Raw genomic sequence first — 23,796 nt, forward strand, 5'->3', positions numbered from 1 at the left:
GCTCGCCACAGGAATTCCGGCTGTCGTGATCCCGGCATCATTCTCCTTTGTGTTATAAAGCAGTAAGTCTTCAACATTACCTGCTAAGCATATCAGCCATAATGTCCAAGGCCTCCAGCTGGACAGACACATCTTCTTGCTTTGCAATAGCACTCGTAAGGCGACCAGTAATTTTTTTGCAGACATTTGCAGCCAATGCAGATCCTGTGAAATCAGAAAATCTTTAAAATGGACTTCAGACGAGACATGTCAATAGCCATCCGTTAGAAATAGAACGTACCAGCATGCCCATAAATAGATCACAGCGCAATTCACATATTAACCAAATATTGGTATTCAATAAATCATTCACACAATTTAGTAAAGTATGGCTACAACACATTCTGTTCCCCACTTAGCCACTTGATGACATGGCATTGTGTCACGAATCTTGAGCCTGATTCAGGTTTGTTAGCAAAACAAAAGAGCACGCAACTAGACAAAACCATGTTGCACTGCAGGTTGGGCAGATGTAACATGGGCAGAGAAATTTAGATTTGGGTGGGTCATATTTGTTTTTGTGCAGGGTAAATACTGGCTGCTTTTGCACACAGCCCACAAACGTTAAGACAGCTTTATTTTTACACTGCAATTTAGATTTCAGTTTGAACACACCCCACCCAAATCTAAATATCGCTGAACGTTACATCTGCCCCACCCGCAGTGAAATATGGTTTTGCCCTGTTTGCTTTGCTAACAAACCTGAATCCTTGTTTTTAATAGAGAGAGAGAGAGAGGGGGGGGTGTTAGTTTGTTGGTTAGGTTTAGGCTGCGGGTGGAGGGGGTTAGGTTCAGGCATCCCTGGGGAGGTTTAGGGTTAGGCTGCAGAGGTGTGAGGGTTAGGTTTAGGCTGTGGGGAGGGAGGGTTAGGGGGCCATGGGCGGAAGGTATACTTAATTTCCCCTGTCGGGGATTCTGATCATCAGGGTGCCGCAGTTGGTATTTTGACCACCGGCACCCTGCCAGCCGGCATTTCAATCGCAACCCCCCGTGAGAGTGTACATTGTAATAGGATGGGTCAAGAAGTGGTATGTGAACTAAAGAGAAGGTCATGGGGATGAGGGAAGAGAAGATCTTTAAGGGAGATGGTAGGCTTTAGCGTAAAGAAATGTTTTGATTGAACGTCTGAAAATGTGGAAACTGGCAGGTCTCACTTGGCATGGGAACAAGTTCCAGATCGGGAACTCCCATATGTCTAACACTACTCAATTACAAAAAGCTATTTTCTGAGGACAGGTGTACATTAGAATTTAATACACAAAAGTGACCACTGTATATCTGAGTCTATCATCTTCCTCTGGCTACACTTTTCACACACTAAGAAGGTTTGTCTGCAAATGTCTGATCTTTCTTCAATGCAAAATCCCCTCTGTTAATTAGCTGAACTTCTGATTGCACACCTCCCCCTTTGCCAGCTGATATAGTTTTAGCATTTAAGAGCAATATTATCAAGGCATGCAGAACTTGGCCTGCTTGCCTTTGTGAAGGATGTATTTTAAGGATTAAGTTAGAACCGGATTTGGACTACACTAAAATCTCTAATTAAACTAGTTTCCCAAACACTGCAACTCAGGACCACTATGTGGCCTCTCCTCACCTCTACCATGAAAACACCAGGACCAATGCCTACTACTCCGCTATCCAAGAACATCATGACTGCCCCTGAGACTACCCCCTCAAGCTGAGCAGAGAACTGAGAGGCGTGCGCACAGGACCAGAGACTGCTGGGTCATTTCCAATGGATATTAGTGTGCACCCCACATTCTCACACCCACCCGCACTGCTCTCATGAGACCAGGACACTTATAATTTTCGCAAATAATGTTAGTATAGTTTTCCTGCAAATGTGTTTTTCTCTTTTTCTTCTTACAGCGTACTTCCACCCCACTGTGTGCTATTCCTGTAATGTTTACCTCCATTGGTTGCACACCCTGCCAGCAGTAACCTACACAGAGCACCCCACATGGCTGCCTCGGATGGTCCCTCCTTGGGTAGGGTGTGCTTCATTTGGATCTTTCCATGCAGGGTATAGCATACTCCTACACACGTGTCAGTTTTCCCATACATGCATTTGGCCCTTGTATGGCTCATCTCCCACTGTGTAACCATCGTAGTGCGCCTAACATGGCTGCCTGATGGTTTTGTTGGAACCCTACTCTGAACTTTAGGACTCTGCAATCTCCCCATTTTGTGTACTCTTCTAGGGGTGGACTATTCCACCCTGGGTAATCCTACGCAGTGCACCTAAGATGGCTGCCACACCTGGTACCTTGTGAGGATGGAATACACAACCCTTGAAGGTTATTACCCAAAATGCCTACACCAATCATGCATTATGCTGTGTGCGCGCTCAAGGTGTTTTTTTTTTTTTTTTAAATTGTCTGTGTGGTTTATTGTTTGAGTTCAAGTTGCTGCGGATGGCTGCCTCGGTGCTGCCCTGCCAAGCAGCCTTCGTTTTTAGTCTTACATGTATAATATGTCGAGTCTATTGTACAGTTGCAATGTGCAGTATGAACTCGTTACGTGTAATGTATGCTACGTTTTTCCCCCTTCTTATGCTATGTATTCCCCCTTCATGTTGCTGCTTGGCAAATGCACTGTACCACAGAAAATTCCTAGTGTACATGAGTACACCTGGCCAATAAAGCTTATTCTGATAGGATAGATTATATAAATTTGCTACGACTTCACTGGCTGCAGAATGCAAATGAGGAGACAGATTTAACAAAGTACTTTAATATAGCTGGTGGAATTATAAAGCCTTACAAAGCAGGAGCAATGTTCTGTACAGTTGTACATATTTCATTTTTTGAGACTTAAATAGAAAAAAGGTTGGTAATTAAATAGAGTACTTACTGACTAACAACCCAAAGAAATGACTGTATAATCTAGGAACCAGCATGATCTCTTATGGAACAAGGGAAGATGGAGTACATCCAATGACAACACCACAAACTCTGGAACAGTAAACTATTTAAAGGGCATGTTTTCTAGCCCATGCCTGAGATTTGCTGAGATCTAAAAGCCACTTACAGTTACTCAAGGACTGAAGGAGATACCCAGAAAACAAAATTGCCCAAGCGTATTTGTGGTGTCCAATTACAGGAAGGTAGTATTATTTTACACAAGTACAGAAATCAATTCCTAAAATGCACAGTATTTTTCATGGTTTAGCTGTTAACCTTAAATGGAACCTGACTCACCACTTGAAGCTGGCGGAAGCTCTCCAATTACAGTCTTCAGCCCAATACTAGATATATCACGTAGCTGCTCCTTGTCAGACAACATATTGGTACAAAGCGTGTCCACAATAGTCTCTACTTGATATTCCTTTACTTTACTTACAAGAGGACCAAGGCTAAAAAATAAAATAAAAAAGTTAATTAATTCTTCTCACTAATCTTAATGGGACCATCTCTTCATCTGGTCTCACTTTCCAACAGCCCATCTCCCTCTCCTCTCACCTGCAACAGTGATTTAATGACGTATTTACATAAAAGTTGTAGCATCGCTTTTCTATACTTATGAAAAAATCTGCTGCTTTTGGTACTGTAGAATACCTCAGTCTCCATCACACATTTCACTACATTGGCTTAACACTATTCTTTGATTCACTTTCTACACTGTGAAAATCCCCCTCCACTCTCACCATGGTGACCTCTAGCACATACCCGCCAACCCTCCAAGGTCACCATGCCTAACTGTGGCATATTCCTCCTCCACTCTCAACATGCCTACCTGTGGCACAACCAACCCGCTCCACGCATACCGGTGACACAAACCCCCTTCTCACCATGCCTACCTGTGGCACAACTCCTCCTCCACTCTTACCAGGCCTATCTGTGGATAGACCACCCCTCTCCACTCTCACCATGCCTACCCGTGACACCATACCCCCGACACTCAACTCTCACCCTGCCTATCCTGGCACATTCTCCCTTCCACTAGCACACCCACCACTCAGCATCTGTTGGTGTTCCACATGACTCTTCTCAGCCCTCTGCTTTGCTCCATGTGACCATCTAGCAGTATGTTGCTATTTCAACATAGATTTACTAATGCTACCTAAAGTTCAGTATTTCCAAAACAGTTTATCATCTTCCCTCCTCCCACTTCTGTCTAAGGGGGAATTCAATTGTTTGAAAAGTCGGTGGGGTGTATGTTTTTGCCTATCTAATAGACAGGAAAAAACAGACACCCAACTGACTTTTCAAACAATTGAATACCGCCCGAACCACAAATTGCTCCGTTTTACTGTTCACTTAGAATAACCACTGAATCAACCCTACTCTCTTCTCCTCTGATCAACTGTCTATCCTAATTGCGTTTACTAAAAACTGAAAAATAAATCATGACACAGAAGTACGTTTTAATGCACGAGTCTACTTGATTTCACTAGCGCTCTTTTAACTGGCTACATGTTGTGGGCAGCAGTTAGCAGATGAAGCTACCCCAGGAAGCTTCACATAGAACAAATAGCTTATAATTAGTTCTTAAACTTTGCCTGAGAGGAATTAATGATATGTGATGGAAGCCAATGACTTTTGTAAAACAAAAAAAAAACAAAAAAAAAATAAGAATTTACTTACCGATAATTCTATTTCTCATAGTCCGTAGTGGATGCTGGGGACTCCGAAAGGACCATGGGGAATAGCGGCTCCGCAGGAGACTGGGCACAAAAGTAAAAAGCTTTAGGACTACCTGGTGTGCACTGGCTCCTCCCCCTATGACCCTCCTCCAAGCCTCAGTTAGGATACTGTGCCCGGACGAGCGTACACAATAAGGAAGGATTTTGAATCCCGGGTAAGACTCATACCAGCCACACCAATCACACCGTACAACTTGTGATCTGAACCCAGTTAACAGCATGATAACAGAAGGAGCCTCTGAAAAGATGGCTCACAACAACAATAACCCGATTTTTGTAACAATAACTATGTACAAGTAATGCAGACAATCCGCACTTGGGATGGGCGCCCAGCATCCACTACGGACTATGAGAAATAGAATTATCGGTAAGTAAATTCTTATTTTCTCTAACGTCCTAGTGGATGCTGGGGACTCCGAAAGGACCATGGGGATTATACCAAAGCTCCCAAACGGGCGGGAGAGTGCGGATGACTCTGCAGCACCGAATGAGAGAACTCCAGGTCCTCCTCAGCCAGGGTATCAAATTTGTAGAATTTAGCAAACGTGTTTGCCCCTGACCAAGTAGCTGCTCGGCAAAGTTGTAAAGCCGAGACCCCTCGGGCAGCCGCCCAAGATGAGCCCACTTTCCGTGTGGAATGGGCTTTTACAGATTTTGGCTGTGGCAGGCCTGCCACAGAATGTGCAAGCTGAATTGTACTACAAATCCAACGAGCAATCGTCTGCTTAGAAGCAGGAGCACCCAGCTTGTTGGGTGCATACAGGATAAACAGCGAGTCAGATTTTCTGACTCCAGCCGTCCTGGAAACATATTTTCAGGGCCCTGACTACGTCCAGCAACTTGGAATCCTCCAAGTCCCTAGTAGCCGCAGGCACCACAATAGGCTGGTTTAAGTGAAATGCTGAAACCACCTTTAGGGAGAAATTGAGGACGAGTCCTCAATTCTGCCCTGTCCGTATGAAAAATTAGGTAAGGGCTTTTATAGGATAAAGCCGCCAATTCTGATACACGCCTGGCTGAAGCCAGGGCTAACAGCATTACCACTTTCCATGTGAGATATTTTAAGTCCACAGTGGTGAGTGGTTCAAACCAATGTGATTTTAGGAATCCCAAAACTACATTGAGATCCCAAGGTGCCACTGGAGGCACAAAAGGAGGCTGTATATGCAGTACTCCCCTTGACAAACGTCTGAACTTCAGGAACAGAAGCTAGTTCTTTTTGGAAGAATATTGACAGGGCCGAAATTTGAACCTTAATGGACCCTAATTTGAGGCCCATAGACAGTCCTGTTTGCAGGAAATGCAGGAATCGACCCAGTTGAAATTCCTCTGTAGGGGCCTTCCTGGCCTCGCAACACGCAACATATTTACGCCAAATACGGTGATAATGTTGTACGGTTACATCCTTCCTGGCTTTGATCAGGGTAGGGATGACTTCATCCGGAATGCCTTTTTCCTTCAGGATCCGGCGTTCAACCGCCATGCCGTCAAACGCAGCCGCGGTAAGTCTTGGAACAGACATGGTCCCTGCTGGAGCAGGTCCTTTCTTAGAGGTAGAGGCCACGGGTCTTCCGTGAGCATCTCTTGAATTTCCGGGTACCAAGTCCTTCTTGGCCAATCCGGAGCCACGAGTATAGTCTTTACTCCTCTCCTTCTTATGATTCTCAGTACTTTTGGTATGAGAGGAAGAGGAGGGAACACATACACTGATTGGTACACCCACGGTGTTACCAGAGCGTCCACAGCTATTGCCTGAGGGTCCCTTGACCTGGCGCAATATCTGTCCAGTTTTTTGTTGAGGCGGGACGCCATCATGTCCACCTTTGGTTTTTCCCAACGGTTCACAATCATGTGGAAGACTTCTGGGTGAAGTCCCCACTCCCCCGGCTGAAGATCGTGTCTGCTGAGGAAGTCTGCTTCCCAGTTGTCCACTCCCGGAATGAACACTGCTGACAGTGCTATCACATGATTTTCCGCCCAGCGAAGAATCCTTGCCACTTCCATCATTGCCCTCCTGCTTCTTGTGCCGCCCTGTGTTTACGTGGGCGACTGCCGTGATGTTGTCCGACTGTATCAACACCGGCTGACCCTGAAGCAGAGGTCTTGCCTGACTTAGGGCATTGTAAATGGCCCTTAGTTCCAGGATATTTATGTGAAGTGACGTTTCCATGCTTGACCACAAGCCCTGGAAATTTCTTCCCTGTGTGACTGCTCCCCAGCCTCTCAGGCTGGCATCCGTGGTCACCAGGACCCAATCCTGAATGCCGAATCTGCGGCCCTCTAGGAGATGAGCACTCTGTAACCACCACAGGAGAGACACCCTTGTCCTTGGAGACAGTGTTATCCGCTGATGCATTTGAAGATGCGATCCGGACCATTTGTCCAGCAGATCCCACTGAAAAGTTCTTGCGTGGAATCTGCCGAATGGAATCGCTTCGTAAGAAGCCACCATCTTTCCCAGGACCCTTGTGCATTGATGTACTGACACTTGGCCTGGTCTTAGGAGGTTCCTGACTAGGTCGGATAACTCCCTGGCTTTCTCTTCCGGGAGAAACACCCTTTTCTGTACTGTGTCCAGAATCATCCCTAGGAACAGCAGACGTGTCGTCGGAATCAGCTGCGATTTTGGAATATTTAGAATCCATCCGTGCTGTCGTAGTACTACTTGAGATAGTGCTACTCCGACCTCTAACTGTTCCCTGGACCTTGCCCTTATCACGAGATCGTCCAAGTAAGGGATAATTAAGGACGCCTTTTCCTCGAAGAAGAATCATCATTTCGGCCATTACCTTGGTAAAGACCCGGGGTGCCGTGGACAATCCAAACGGCAGCGTCTGAAACTGACAGTGACAGTTCTGTACCACAAACCTGAGGTACCCTTGGTGAGAAGGGCAAATTGGGACATGGAGGTAAGCATCCTTGATGTCCAGCGACACCATATAGTCCCCTTCTTCCAGGTTCGCTATCACTGCTCTGAGTGACTCCATCTTGAACTTGAACCTTTTTATGTAAGTGTTCAAGGATTTCAGATTTAAAATGGGTCTCACCGAGCCGTCCGGCTTCGGTACCACAAACAGCGTGGAATAATACCCCTTTCCCTGTTGTAGGAGGGGTACCTTGATTATCACCTGCTGGGAATACAGCTTGTGAATGGCTTCCAATACCGCCTCCCTGTCGGGGGGAGACGTTGGTAAAGCAGACTTCAGGAACCGGCGAGGGGGAGACGTCTCGAATTCCAATTTGTACCCCTGAGATACTACCTGCAGGATCCAGGGGTCCACTTGCGAGTGAGCCCACTGCGCGCTGAAATTTTTGAGACGGGCCCCCACCGTGCCTGAGTCCGCTTGTAAGGCCCCAGCGTCATGCTGAGGACTTGGCAGAAGCGGGGGAGGGCTTCTGTTCGTGGGAAGAGGCTGTCTGCTGTAGTCTTTTTCCCCTTCCTCTGCCCCGGGGCAGATATGAGTGGCCTTTTGCCCGCTTGCCCTTATGGGGACGAAAGGACTGAGCCTGAAAAGACTATCTTTTTCTGCTGCGAGGTGACTTGGGGTAAAAAGGTGGATTTTCCAGCCGTTGCCGTGGCCACCAGGTCCGATAGACCGACCCCAAATAACTCCTCCCATTTATACGGCAATACTTCCATATGCCGTTTGGAATCCGCATCCCCTGACCACTGTCGCGTCCATAATCCTCTTCTGGCAGAAATGGACATCGCACTTACTCTTGATGCCAGAGTGCAAATATCCCTCTGTGCATCTCGCATATATAGAAATGCATCCTTTAAATGCTCTATAGTCAATAATATATTGTCCCTGTCCAGGGTATCAATATTTTCAGTCAGGGAATCCGACCAAGCCACCCCAGCACTGCACATCCAGGCTGAGGCGATTGCTGGTCGCAGTATAATACCAGTATGTGTGTATATACTTTTAAGGATATTTTCCAGCTTCCTATCAGCTGGTTCCTTGAGGGCGGCCGTATCAGGGGACGGTAACGCCACTTGTTTTGATAAGCGTGTGAGCGCCTTATCTACCCTAGGGGGTGTTTCCCAACGCGCCCTAACCTCTGGCGGGAAAGGGTATAATGCCAATAACTTTTTAGAAATTAGCAGTTTTTTATCGGGGGAAAACCACGCTTCATCACACACCTCATTTAATTCATCTGATTCGGGAAAAACTACGGGTAGTTTTTTCACACCCCACATAATACCCTTTTTTGTGGTACTTGTAGTATCAGAAATGTTCAAAACCTCCTTCATTGCCGTGATCATGTAACGTGTGGCCCTACTGGAAAATACGTTTGTTTCCTCACCGTCGACACTGGAGTCAGTGTCCGTGTCTGTATCGACCTGAGGTAACGGGCGCTTTAGAGCCCCTGACGGTGTTTGAGACGCCTGTACAGGTATTAACGGATTTGCCGGCTGTCTCATGTCGTCAACAGTCTTTTGTAAAGTGCTGACACTATCACGTAATTCTTTCCATAAGACCATCCAGTCAGGTGTCGACTCCCTAGGGGGTGACATCACTAACACAGGCAATTGCTCCGCCTCCACACCATTTTCCTCCTCATACATGTCGACACAACGTACCGACACACAGCACACACACAGGGAATGCTCTGATAGAGGACAGGACCCCACTAGCCCTTTGGGGAGACAGAGGGAGAGTTTGCCAGCACACACCAGAGCGCTATATATATATATATATATATATATATACAGGGATAACCTTATATAAGTGTTTTTCCCTAATATAGCTGCTGTATATTTTATATGCCAATTTAGTGCCCCCCTCTCTTGTTTTACCCTGTTTCTGTAGTGCAGGACTGCAGGGGATAGTCAGGGAGCCTTCCTCCAACGGAGCTGTGAGGAAAAAATGGCGCCAGTGTGCTGAGGAGATAGGCTCCGCCCCTTTTTCGGCGGCCTTTCTCCCGCTTTTTTATGTAAAAATTGGCAGGGGTTAAATGCATCCATATAGCCCAGGAGCTATATGTGATGTATTTTTTGCCAAAAAAGGTGTTTTTATTGCGTCTCAGGGCGCCCCCCCCCCAGCGCCCTGCACCCTCAGTGACCGGAGTGTGAAGTGTGCTGAGAGCAATGGCGCACAGCTGCAGTGCTGTGCGCTACCTTATTGAAGACAGGACGTCTTCTGCCGCCGATTTTCCGGACCTCTTCAGTCTTCTGGCTCTGTAAGGGGGACGGCGGCGTGGCTCTGGGACCCATCCATGGCTGGGCCTGTGATCGTCCCTCTGGAGCTAATGTCCAGTAGCCTAAGAAGCCCAATCCACTCTGCACGCAGGTGAGTTCGCTTCTTCTCCCCTTAGTCCCTCGGTGCAGTGAGCCTGTTGCCAGCAGGTCTCACTGAAAATAAAAAACCTACTTTAAACTTTTACACTAAGAAGCTCAGGAGAGCCCCTTAGCCTGCACCCGTCTCGTTCGGGCACAAAAATCTAACTGAGGCTTGGAGGAGGGTCATAGGGGGAGGAGCCAGTGCACACCAGGTAGTACTAAAGCTTTTTACTTTTGTGCCCAGTCTCCTGCGGAGCCGCTATTCCCCATGGTCCTTTTGGAGTCCCCAGCATCCACTAGGACGTTAGAGAAAATTACTGTTTAAGAAACGCTTCTAACCTGCAATGTATCTAAACAAATTCATATAAAAATTAAAGAGGGGGGAAAGGGAAGGGGGGAAGACGACAAGGGGTGCACATTATCAATGTACGAGTATATAGGTTAATGTGACAGGTCTGAACAATGTCCACTACAGAGGGTGGCGTCCCACCACTCTGTTTTAGGTTTTGGTCTTTAAATGATGATGTTGTGGTCCAGAGCTTAACAGTCAATGCGAATAATCTGATGCATAGGAAGGTGAATCCTGCTCCTAAGCTCATAGGAGCACAATTCAGAAGCACAAGCATCATCTCTATCAGAACTAACCCTGCATTCATACTTAACAGAGCTTCATTTACCATCTTAACCTACAGACGAGAATAGGAAGGAGGTAAAGGCACGCACAGCACTCCGGTCACGTGACTGGTGAAGGAGGAAGTGAAGGAGGACACCTGGAGAGAGCTGCGAAGACGGACGCTAGGATACAGAGCAGGAGGTATAGGCAAGACTCTGTAAGAAGGGGTGGAGCACAGACGTCAGTCCTATTCAGGTCTAGAAGCTGTGTCCCTTTCCCCTTCTGAGACTGTGACCGCTTCCCGATGCCTTGGTGACCGAGATGCGCCTGTAAAAGCACCATCCCGGTCAATGCCAGGTCACTGGTGAGGACAGTCAGCAACTTAGGGGTACCCATCACTCATAAGAACCTGACAACATCTTTCTCCACCAGTCTGTACAGTAGTCTGTTCACCTTCCTATGCATCAGATTATTCACATTGACTGTTAAGCTCTGGACCACAACATCATCATTTAAAGACCAAAACCTAAAACAGAGTGGTGAGATGCCACCCTCTGGAGTGGACATTGTTCAGACCTGTCACATTAACCTATATACTCGTACATTGATAATGTGCACCCCTTGTCCCCCCCTATTTAATTTTTATATAAATTTCTTTTGGTATATTGCAGGTTAGAAGCGTTTCTTAAACAGTACAGTTCGTTTACAAAAGTCATTGGCTTCCATCACATATCATTATTTCCTCTCAGGCGCAGTTTCACGTTTTAATGCAACCTAAGCTTTTTTCCCCCCTAGTAAAATGTGTGACCAAGTTCATAAAGCCTTACAGCTAAAAACCGTATGGATTATAATCGCAAAATAAGTCAAACCAAATCCAATTTTGGTTAGAATTCAAATAGGCACTAGTAAAGCTGTGAAAAGAAATGATTTGGTGATGCACAAGGGACAGCGTACAACAGACAATGTACTGTCAGACTGTTTTCTTTTGCAGTTATCACTACAGACTTTTCAGATTAACAGTCATCACTAAAATGACACCATTATATCATGCTAACAACCTATCTACACACATAGAAAGCAGGGACAAGAAGTTTAAGAGTGTAGGATTTCTTAGAAGTAATTTATTCTTACCATTTCACAGCTAGATTTTGAACTTCTCCATTCTTATCCTCTAATAGCTTTAAAATCATCTTTACTACTTTCCGTTCACTGTCATCATCCAGCTTAATGGAGTCCTTCTGAAGCTCGGTCATTAAGTCATTAGTTGCCATGAATCTATAATAGTTTCAAATGCAGTATATCAACAATTCTGAACGTATAAAAAAAAAACATGCATTGTTTAATAAATGTAGATATTTTAAGAGGCATTTTTCCCCCATTTATTTATGATACAGCTTTGGGGGATATCAAAACGCAAACTTTCCACCTCAATGAATTATTATCCAGATCTGTCATATAAAGAATGCATGACTTTCTCAACTCGCACTCCTGTTCACATTGACTAACATCTTAATACAGCTCTGAGTGTTTACTTTTTAACTGTTTAACAATTCTGCAATTATCAGGTGTGATATTAGGAAAGAAAGTGATATACCATTATCTCCCACACATTCTAAAATCTGTTGAAGTCACAGGTCCTTAAGACTACTTGGGGGGGGGGGGGGGGGGGGGTTAGAGTGAATTTCAAAGTGATGTACTGCTGGGCATCTGCACCGACTGTATTACCAGAACCATGCTGCCACCAGCACTGCAAATCTCTACTTGCACCACTTAAAAAGCACACAGCAAAAATCCTGTTCTGGCATTATGCAAAAACGACTGGATAATTTGTATCGCGTTTTCACCATTATATAGCTTAGGGTCCTAGAAATAAAGGTATGTATGATCTCGGTGTGATATCAAGGAGAGGAGCAATAAAGGAAAAACAAGGCCCCTCAAGTCCAAAATAACTACACAAACATACACATATAAAAGACAAAAAATGAGAATAGGCGCGTCCTAGTGCATTATCTCACATAAATCGTGACCTCCACCTATAGTACCACCCCAGTGAATACAAGGTGTACCTTGAATGGTGGAATTCCAAGGTACACCTTGAATTCACTGGGGTGTTACTATAGGGGGAGGTCACGATTTATGTGAGATAATGCACTAGGAGGCGCCTATTCTCATTTTTTGTCTTTTAGATTTAAATTGGTTAGCCTGAGCAGCAAGCCACGGGAGAAAAGGGCTGCCATCCCATTATAACGTGGGAGTGCATTTCTAAGGAGTCCTGTTACCCTAGAGGAGGGATAAGGACATTCATCCAGCTTTAAGGAGAGGAATAGCGCCAATACCACCCACACAACCTTCTTCAAACATACACATATGTATGCGTGTATATAGTATACACACAATAAACAGGAATATATGTATGCATATATAAATACGCTTTGACAATCAACAAGTCACAGGGGCAAAACACTCAGCACTGCAGGTGTAGATCTCAGGACTAGCTGATTTTTCCCACTGGCTGCTTTACATGGCTTGCTCACTGGGTTCGTAGCCCCAAGCATCTTTTTGTGTTAATCCATGAAGAAAAAACTGCAAATACTGTTTACAAAGAAATTTTGTGATCAATGTGTACAATCTAAAAAATGCATCACAATATTAGATAACACTACTACTTTATAAAATTAGAGTAATAACAAACATCCACGCAAACAAAGCCATGGACAAACGCTAGTTGCACATAAAAATGTGCAAACTTTGTGCATGTACATCATCTTTAAAGCTCAAATTGATGATATTTGAACATCGGCATTGACAATTTTAGCAATGTCTGTAATTTAATAAAAACAAAAACAAAAAAAACATACTATCCTTGAATTTCCCTACACACTTATCCTGCAACAGTCACATAACCACGCTACACTAATACCCCTTTCACATCGCACTAAAAACCCGGTATCGACACGGCATATTGCCGTGTCGAAACGGGGTCCGTGTGCGATGTGAAAGGTCCTTTGGTGAATTAGCGGGTCGTCTGACCCGGTAATTCAACCCGGTAAAAAAGAAGGGTTATTACCGGGTCAGGCGCAGTGTGAATGGGAGCCGTTCCGATGCGACACGGCTCCCATTCACAGTATAGGCAGAGGCGGCGCAGGAGATGAGCTCATCTCCCGGCGCCGCCTCCACCCCCGCCCCTGCTGCGCCCTCCGCTGCTATGGCAACCAACCCGGTATATTGCCGGGTCGGAAAGCCAGCAACGGAGCGCAAATGCCGGATCCCACCCGGTAAGTACACGTTTCTCTTACCGGGTAGGATCCGGCATTTGCGATGTGAAAGCAGCATAATGCAGCCGATTTGTTTCAGCTTGACACAGCAGGTGTCAGCAGTGATCACGCAGACACAAAAAAAGAGAGGGGGTCCCAATGACCCCTCACTTTCGAAAATTGGGGTCCTATCAGAATGAAAGTGAATACAATTTCTTTTTAAGACAGAAGCTTAAAATACAGTAGTTGCAGCATTACTATTAAAGGGTCTGGGACTCAAGGTCGACACCACAAATAGGTCGCCATGGAAAAAGGTCGACATGAGTTATGTTTTTTTGCTGTCGTTTTCTTCGTAAAGTGACGGGGAACCCCAATTAATGCACCGTGTCCCATCGCATTGCTCGCCATACTTAGGGTAAGTTACCTCGCTCCACTACTGCGGTGCTCGGCACAAAATTACCGTTCCCAATCGCAGTCCACGTGGATCGTAAAGTAGGAAAAAGTAAAAAAAAATGAAAAAAATAAATAAAGTGAAAAACTCATGTCAACCTTGTTCATGTAGACCTATTTGTGGCGTCGGCCTAAAGTGTGTCGACAAATCGGCGTCGACCTGGAGTCCGGATACCGCTATTAAAGAGCCATTTAAACACATGGTGGGTAAACACTATAAAAGTGATGGCAAACTTGGGGCACAGTCGCAAGAAAGGAGTATAGTTGTGCTCCCAAAAGCAGCTTATCTTTTTCTTTTGGGAATGCAAAGTTCTGCTATATAAACCTGTGTATTTTAATTTAAATGGCTCTTTATATGCTGTAACACTATTTTATTTTAAACTCGTCTTAAAAAAATAAATAATAATAAATAAATAAAATTACTTTAAATCCAGTTTTAAGTCCCTCCAGCCCAGTGGTGGAATTTGTGACTGGTGGGCCTAGGTGCAAAGTTATTCTTTGGGTCCCCTCCTCCACCACACTCCAAGTTAAAAATATTCCACATGGCAGTGGCTGACAGGGAGAGGTATAGGGTGACGGGGAGAGATTGACAAGAAGACGGAGAGTTGGTGAAAGGGAGAGGCAATGGGTGACAGGAAAAGGGGGAGAGGGAGAAGCAGCGGGTGATACAGAGAGGCACTGGAGGATGGAGAGGGTGTCTAGGGGAAGGTGAAGGGTAGAAGCAGAGGGCATGTGAGGTGTCTGTAAGAGAGAAAAGGGGGTAAATTGAGTTGAAAGGGTTCACAGGGACATGAAGGGAAAGTATCAGTGGGGGAGATAGGCAGAAAAAATAGGATTTTAATACCTACCGGAAAATCCTTTTCTCTTAGTCCGTAGAGGATGCTTCAAGAACCATGGGGTATAGACGGGATCCGTAGGAGACATGGGCACCCTATAAGACTTTGAATGGGTGTGAACTGGCTCCTCCCTCTATGCCCCTCCTCCAGACTCCAGTTATAGGAACGGTGCCCAGGGAGACGGACATTTCGAGGAAAAGGATTTATTTAATTATTTTAAAACTAAGGTGAGAGATACAGACCAGCTCACACCTCAAACACGCCGTACAACATGGCATTCAACAACAATGCATGCAACTCAATGACCAACAACAGTCACAGATTGACTTAACCCAACATGAGCGTAACTATAACCAAACTGCAGATACAGCCCGCACTGGGACGGGCGCCCAGCATCCTCTACGGACTAAGAGAAAAGGATATAATATATTTTCTCATACGTCCTAGAGCAGGGCTGGCCAAACCGGTCCTCGAGATCTACCAACAGTTCATGTTTTCCAGGCCTCCTGGAGATCTGTAGAATTGTCAGTTAGGAATGAAAGCAGCACATCTTAATTAGTAATCACTACACCTGTGCACCAGCTAGGTGGTCTGGAAAATGTGAACCGTTGGTAGATCTCGAGGACCGGTTTGGCCAGCCCTGTCCTAGAGGATGCTTCAAGAACCATGGGGTTTATACCAAAGCCCTAGAACGGGCGGGAGAGTGCAGATGACTCTGCAGCACCGATTGACCAAACAAGAGGTCCGCCTCAGCCAGGGCATCAAACTTGTAAAACTTCGCAAAAGTGTTTGATCCTGACCAAGTAGCAGCTCGGCAAAGTTGTAACGCAGAGACCCCTCGGGCAGCCGCCCAGGATGAGCCCACCTTTCTGGTAGAATGGGCATTCACCGATTTCGGTAACGGCAATCCTGCCATAGATTGAGCCTGCTGAATCGTATTACAGATCCAGAGCGCAATAGTCTGCTTAGAAGCAGGAGCCCCAATCTTGTTGGGAGCCCACAGGACAAACAGAGCCTCCGTTTTCCTAATCTGAGCCGTTCTGGCGACATAGATCTTCAAAGCTCTGACCAAATCGAGAGACTTCGATTCCGCCAAGGCGTCAGTAGCCACTGGCACCACAATAGGCTGGTTCACGTGAAATGATGAAACCACTTTTGGCAGAAATTGCTGACGAGTTCTCAACTCCGCTCTATCATCATGGAAGATTAAATAGGGGCTTTTGTGAGACAAAGCCGCCAACTCAGACACCCGCCTTGCGGACGCCAAGACCAACAACATGACTACTTTCCAAGTAAGGAATTTTAACTCAACCTTACGCAAAGGTTCAAACCAATGCGATTGCAGGAGCTACAATACCACATTAAGATCCCACGGTGCCACAGGAGGCACAAATGGAGGTTGGATGTGCAGCACGCCCTTCACAAAGGTCTGAACTTCTGGAAGGGAGGCCAATTCTTTCTGAAAAAAGATAGACAAGGCCGAAATCTGTACTTTAATGGAGCCTAACTTTAGGCCCGCATCCACACCTGCTTGCAAAAAATGGAGCAAACGCCCCAGTTGAAATTCCTCCGTAGGAGCCTTCTTGGATTCACACCAAGACACATATTTCCTCCAAATACGGTGGTAATGCTTTGCCGTTATTTCTTTTCTAGCCTGAAGAAGAGTAGGAATGACTTCACTGGGAATACCCTTCCGGGCTAGGATATGGCATTCAACTGCCATGCCGTCAAACGCAGCCGCGGTAAGTCTTGATACACGCACAGCCCCTGTTGTAACAGGTCCTCCGGAAGAGGTCAGGGATCTTCTATGAGCAACTCCTGAAGATCTGGATACCATGCCCTTTTTGGCCAATCCAGAACAATGAGTATCACCTGAACCCTTGTTCTTTTAATAATCTTTATCACCTATGGAATGAGTGGAATTGGAGGGAACACATATACCGACTGAAACACCCACGGTGTCACAAGGGCGTCCACCGATATCACTTGAGGGTCCCTTGACCTGGAACAATATCTCTGAAGTTTCTTGTTGAGGCGGGACGCCATCATGTCTACTTGAGGAATTCCCCAACAACTTGTCACTTCTGCAAAGACCTCTCGATGAAGACCCCACTCTCCTGGATGGAGATCGTGTCTGCTGAGCAAGTCTGCTTCCCAGTTGTCCACTCCTGGAATGAAGACTGCTGACAGAGCGCTGGCATGTCTTTCCGCCCAGCGAAGAATCTTCGTGGCCTTGGCCATCGCCGCTCTGCTCCTTGTTCCGCCCTGGCGGTTTATGTACGCCACTGCTGTTACGTTGTATGACTGAATCAAGACAGGCAGACCTCGAAGATGTTCTGCTTGCAGAATGCCGTTGCAAATGGCCCTTAATTCCAGAATGTTTATGTGCAGACAAGTTTCGTGGCTTGACCACTTTCCCTGAAAATTTCTTCCCTGTGTGACTGCTCTCAAGCCTCGGAGGCTTGCATCTGTGGTCACCAGGATCCAATCTTGAATCCCGAACCTGCGTCCCTCCATAAGGTGAGAACTGTGCAGCCACCACAGAAGGGAGATTCTGGTCCTGGAAGATAGAATTATTTTCCGGTGCATGTAAAGAGGATACCCGGACCACTTGTCCAATAGGTCCCACTGAAACACCCTGGCATGGAACCTGCCATACGGAATGGCCTCGTAGGCCGCCACCATCTTCCCCAGCAACCGAGTGCATTGAAGAACTGACACCTTTGCTGGTTTCAGAATCTGTTTTACCATGTTCTGTATTTCCAGAGCCTCTTCCACTGGAAGAAAAAAACTCTGCAATTCCGTACCCAGAATCATACCCATGAACGACAGCCGTGTCGTCGGAACCAACTGTGATTTTGGCAAATTTAGGAGCCAACCATGTTGTTGCAGAATCGTCAGTGAAAGGGCAACATTTTTCAGCAATTGCTCCTTGGATCTCGCCTTTATGAGGAGATCGTCCAAGTACGGGGAAAATAGGATTTTAAAATAACCACCGGTAAATCCTTTTTTTGTAGTCCGTAGAGGATACTGGGGTCCATTTAGTACCATGGGGTATAGACGGGTCCACTAGGAGCCATGGGCACTTTAAGAATTTGATAGAGGGAGGAGCTAGCCCATACTATGTCCCTCCTACCAGACTCGGTCTAGGAAACTGTGTCCGAGGAGATGGACATACTTTGAGGGAAGGATAGTGGTGAGATTCTGAACCAGCACACACAATAAGAGGAAAGCCAAGCTAACCAAACTTGAAACAGGAACAGCAACGACTGAACCAACATTACTTAACCAAGTAACATTGCAGGAAGAACAAAGCACTGGGCGGGCGCCCAGTATCCTCTACAGACTACGAGTAAAGGATTTACCGGTAGTTAATTAAAATCCTATGTTCTCTTACGTCCTAGAAGATACTGGGGTCCATTTAGTACCATGGGGATGTACCAAAGCTCCCAAACCGGGTGGGAGAGTGCTGAGGTTCCTGCAGAACTGATTGACCAAACTGAAGGTCCTCAGAGGCCGAGGCCAAAGTAAAAAACTTGTAGAGGAGGAGGAGGAGGAGGAGAAGGAGGAGGAGGAGGAGGAGGAGGAGGAGAAGAGCAGTCCCTTTAATGGCCAGGAGACAGGACCCGAGTGAGTGACTGACTGTGCAGTTGCAGTCTTAATGCACAGGCTCTGGGGCACTGACGGTGGGCGGGCAAACAGGAGCATCGCTGGTGGCGGCATTTAATGAGTCCGTGAGGCTCATTGTAATGCTGTCCCTGAACCAGCCCCCACCGCGGGAACAGACAGCCCCCTCCCCCAATGCCACTTGTAACAGCTCAAAGCAAAAGCTCCACCACCATCCGGAGCTGGCCACGGGATCACGGAGCACCCGGCCGCGAAACACTGTCAGCACTCGGAAGCCAAAACCTCTCCCAAGTTGCGGATTACCCACTGTCACAGAGGAACAACTCACCAAGTCGCGGAGAGTAGCGCTGTCATGTCCGGACTGGCAAGGCTCCACCTCCTGGTTTTAAAGCCGGGCTGCCACGCCAATCTATCAAGCAGGCTAGGGATTGGCTGCAGCGGAGCACGTCCCAGGGGACTCACCCTTGTTGGAAAAGTGAGTCCCTGGACATCAATACTGAGTAAAAAACGCGCTATAGCGCGTTTTTGCGAACACTGCATCAGTATCGACTCCCATGATCTTCCCATTCGTGAATAGCACCAGGTGTTGCACTGGGCAATGCAATACAGGCTATATAGAGTCCCAAGTTCCCCAAGTAAGGACCCAGTTAATTTTGTTAATTGCTGTATGCACTGAATAATTTACTTTAACAGCCACAACAGGAGTACACTATGGGCAACCATTATACAGTAATAGCCCACTTCATCAGTGTTCATAATTGCAGTTACCACAGGCAATCACCAATATAAATATGCTATTTCAGTGCTAGTACAATTGAGCCTGTCTAGACTTCAGTATATAGTTTTCAGTATATGAATTAAATAGAGACTACCCATAGAAAGCTTAAAGGGCCTACACACTGGGGTATATCTTGAAAGATATGAACGATATCGTTCATAAATGAACAATAAATCGTTCACATCTTTCAGTGTGGAAGCATCAACGATGAACGATGCGCATGCTCGCAATCGTTCATAGTTGAACGATCATCGTTGATACATGCCAACTCAATTTGGACAATATAGATGTATGCACTCTCATATTGTCCAAATTGACCATCGATATCAGTGTGTAGTAAAAACCAACCATCGATAATATCATTGGTCGAAAACATCACCCAGTGTGTAGGCCCCTTCACACCTGAAAAAGGTTAGAGAGTACCGGGTAGACTAACTGCCCCACTTTGAAATCTGTAGTCTGTTTAATGCTTTGGAAGGAAAGAGATGAGGGCAGTCAATGAGAAGCCATAATCACTACATTACTGCTTCTTATTGGTTCTCACTCTCATAACCACAATCATTTCATCTATTTTAAATTGATGAATGAAAATATTCAACACTTTAGTGACACAAACGTGTGCAGCACATGCTATATTGTGATCCAATCCAATGGGTTTTACACCGACCGTCGGGCCCTTAGTACTATGTACACACGACATGAATCTTGCTCTGAGCAGACAAATATAGCCATGTCGGGTCAAGAATCGTATAGTGCAGAGCTTCTCAAATGTGGTCCTCAAGGCACCCCAACTGTCGAGGTTTTAGGTATATCCATGGCTCAGTACAGATGGTTGAATCAAATTGACCGAGGTACTAAATAAGTCACCTGTGGCCAAGCACGTATAAAATTAAAACCCAGACAGTCCGTTGGGGTGCCATGTATACAGAGTTTGAGAACCTCTGGCATAGTGTGTATCCGGCTTAAGAACTTTGAAATAATGGTAATCATTAAGTTTAGAAGCCTAAATATTGTACTCATAACAGCGCTACCTTACAGAAAGGCTGATGCAAACAGTCTATAATAAAAATCATTACCCTACGGTTCCTGCCCACACAAGTTAAATAGTTTGTAAAACTAAACTTTGTGACCAATATAGTTTTAATAAAACATCTAAATCTAAATAGTTTGGAGTTTACAGCAGTATTCAAAGTGAATTTAGTTGACTTGGTCAACATTAAAAAAACGTACTCATTTCTGTTTTAAGCAACCTCACAATCTCACCAACACAATTACAATATAAAAAAAAAATCTCTATTTGTAGTTGAGCTGTGAAAAATCGGAATACACAAAAATAAAAATATAGGGATTTAAGAAAAAGGATAATTAAACAAGAGTTATATTAGCCTACTGTTAAGGTGTAATGTAACCTTGATTTTGACAGTCAAAATCATAAAGGAAAGTTAGTGCAAATCACACCGTTTGTACACAGCTTGCGATACAGATGCGCACACCCGTGGGGTCGGTATCGCAATAAAAGATAGACTGTGCTGGCAAGGCAATTTTGATTATATTGTGTACAATCTAGTACATAGTATAGTCAAAATTGGCACTTACTCAAAATCTCACAGTCAAAATCTCAGGTAAAGATAGTCAATATTGGTGGTTCAGGGCTCCGGGGAAATCGCATAGTCTAAATCGGAGATAGTTAACATCTCACTGTGTATATGACCTTTAAGAAAATATGGCACAACGTTGATTTGATGGTAAAACAGAAAGAACATGTTTCTCCAATAACTACACTTATGCTAGCCACACACTGACCCAATAACTGTTTGATCACCCAATGAAACAACCATTCTAAACGATTATCCAACATATAAACATGGTCAACAGCATGAAAATGGCTGAAAAGAAGTTAGTATCATTTTACAGAATAATTAAACCTGTCTGACTGTTATTCAGTTACTTCCATGATGGGAAAATCACCTCCATGCATCTGTATAGCGTCATGTTTAATTATGGTTTTGTCATTCTGCCTCTCTTCGGCACAATCTCGCAGAATATGGACTAAATGAATGAGTTGCAAGCACCTACTGAAGACTTGTGCCCTTGGGAAGGTATCGCTTTATAAAGCATATCACTTATTTCTGCTTGCCCTCTTTCAGGGGGTTGGGTATGATCTCGGTGCTCAGCATATCGATAGTTAGAATCCTGGCAGCGGAACCCCAACATTCAAAATCTTAACAGATTTTGGTAAGTATTGTAACCCTACCACACGTCTCCCATACCCTAGCCCTTACACTTACCATAGGGACTCTGAGCGGCGGCATGCTGGGCATATCCCCTCTAATGGTGCCCATACATTTATGAGATAATCGGTGCTATCGTTCAATTTCAACCACATCTGTGAGAGAAATCAAAGGATTGTATGCACATTTTAGGTACCCTGAGACGCGATGCGCGGGCACGCCGCTCGAATATCGCGTCTCAAGACATTATGTGCTGCACATAATATTTCTCGCATCGCAGTGCGATCGCATGTGGTTTTAAACCCACATGAGATATATCGCACTGCGATGTGCACCCGCCGGGACCGGCCAGAGGCCGCTCCCACTTGGCGGTAACGTGCCCATCACGTGATTACCATGCGATCTATCGCATGGTAACCACTTTGGCAGTTCAGGTGAGATTTCATCGCACCTGAACTGCTGGTGCGATGTCGCGGGGCATCGCTCAAGTGTATGGCCAGCATAAGGGGTGATGATTTTTACCTACAACATCCGGCAGTGTCACTGCGCTCACACTTAACTGAATTATCACTACTGACAAACCTAAACTCATTTAACAAGATCACACACACACACCCATACAAATAAGTTTTGATTTTCATCCTTTGTACAGAGTAGCCTCACACCAGCACGAATCAGCTATACATGCAAGGTTATGGATAGGAGATTCATATAATTTTATTTATGCTGTAGTTGCTTTCCAGACATGTGCACACATCACCCAGCATGACAGATCGCTGCCCCCCTGGTGTGTGTGTGAGATGTGTGTGGCCTCTGCATAGATGGCCCGGGGGGCAGAGCACTACCTCACATGGGTGGAGGGCCGGTAAGCGAGCACATATGACACAGGCACTGGCAGCAGGAACAGTGACACCGCACAGCGCTCAGCCCTGCAGCCGCGGCCTAGTACTGCGAGCGCCTTACTAGTGACAGCTAGGCCGCAGCCCGTCCCCAGCTGCAGCGGGATCTCACCGCCTAAGGAAGCGCTCCTCCCTGGCGCCCAGTGCTGCTCACCTGAAGTCCTTGTCGCTGGAAGTCATCTTCTCCAGCAGGTTGGATATGTGGTACGAGGCGCTCGCCATGCTGCTGCTGCTGCCGCCGGGAGCTCCGGTGATGGAGACCGTGAGGTGTTCCTGGCCGTGCGCCCGTGCCAGCCGCTATCCCGCCTGTCCGGCAGCTCCCACACGCCCGGGACGTCGCTGAGGCGCTGGCGGCTGCTTGGGAGAGGGCCGGGGGCGCGCAGCACCGCCTGTGAACGGGGGAGGCCGCCTTCCTCTGTGCGTGACCGTTCCTGCCAGTCCCCGCCCACACCCGCCGATTCCTGGCAATCCACACCCAGGCGAGCTGGCAGCGGCTGGGCCTCCGGGGAGGGAGGAGAGACGCGGCGGTGACCCGGGTGTCTCACATACAGCCCCGGAGCTGCTACTGCTGCTGAGGCGGGGCTCTCCGAGCGGGGGGCGTGGCAAGGCGGAAGAGTGCCGCACGCTGGACGAGTCACAGGTCACGGCGCATCCGGTGGCGCTGCCAGCGCTGTGTGATCCCAGCTCTCTGATTGGCTGAGCGATATTTCAGTCAGTTAATTGACAGCCCGTGCTGCTTCATGCAGGCGGGAATCGCGGGCAGGGGGAGAGGCCTCTGCAGCGCAGAATACACAGTGCGGCTGCGGTCGCCTCGTTCTCACAGGCTGCGTCGTCTAACCGTGGTAGCTGGCGGTCGCACTGACGTTTTGGATATCTCATGCTTTTATGCATACGCGTTTATTTCTATGCACGGCGCGTTTCCTTAGAATGGTGTTGCGTTGGCAGAGTGTTGACCGGAGCTTTCTGCATCCGGAGGGTAGCAGGACAGTGCAGGCTAGTGTCGTGTGGCTCACGGGGAATTCCTTGAGGACTCTTGGCCATACACCTAAGCTGGGTATACACTAGGATGACAGGGGTCGTTCTAACATTGGAACGAATCCCTGTCAGTCGCGTGCAGTCCTGGGTACACACTGCGCG

General features: G+C 46.4%; 1 protein-coding gene across 1 annotated transcript in view; it reads right to left on the bottom strand.

Moving 5' to 3' along the window:
• Positions 1-23,327, bottom strand: part of CAND1 (cullin associated and neddylation dissociated 1) — a 61,686-nt gene extending 38,359 nt beyond the window's left edge. Inside the window, exons 1-4 of the mRNA XM_063927520.1 lie at positions 22,814-23,327; positions 11,716-11,859; positions 3,243-3,397; positions 81-204 (exon numbers count right to left, since the gene is read on the bottom strand). Coding sequence (XP_063783590.1) covers positions 81-204; positions 3,243-3,397; positions 11,716-11,859; positions 22,814-22,881 — 491 coding nt within the window. The 5' untranslated portion in view covers positions 22,882-23,327. The remainder of the gene's footprint in view (positions 1-80; positions 205-3,242; positions 3,398-11,715; positions 11,860-22,813) is intronic.
• Positions 23,328-23,796: the final 469 nt, after the last annotated feature.

Source organism: Pseudophryne corroboree, chromosome 6 (genome assembly GCF_028390025.1).
Source record: "Pseudophryne corroboree isolate aPseCor3 chromosome 6, aPseCor3.hap2, whole genome shotgun sequence".
Classification (NCBI taxonomy): Eukaryota; Metazoa; Chordata; class Amphibia; order Anura; family Myobatrachidae; genus Pseudophryne; species Pseudophryne corroboree.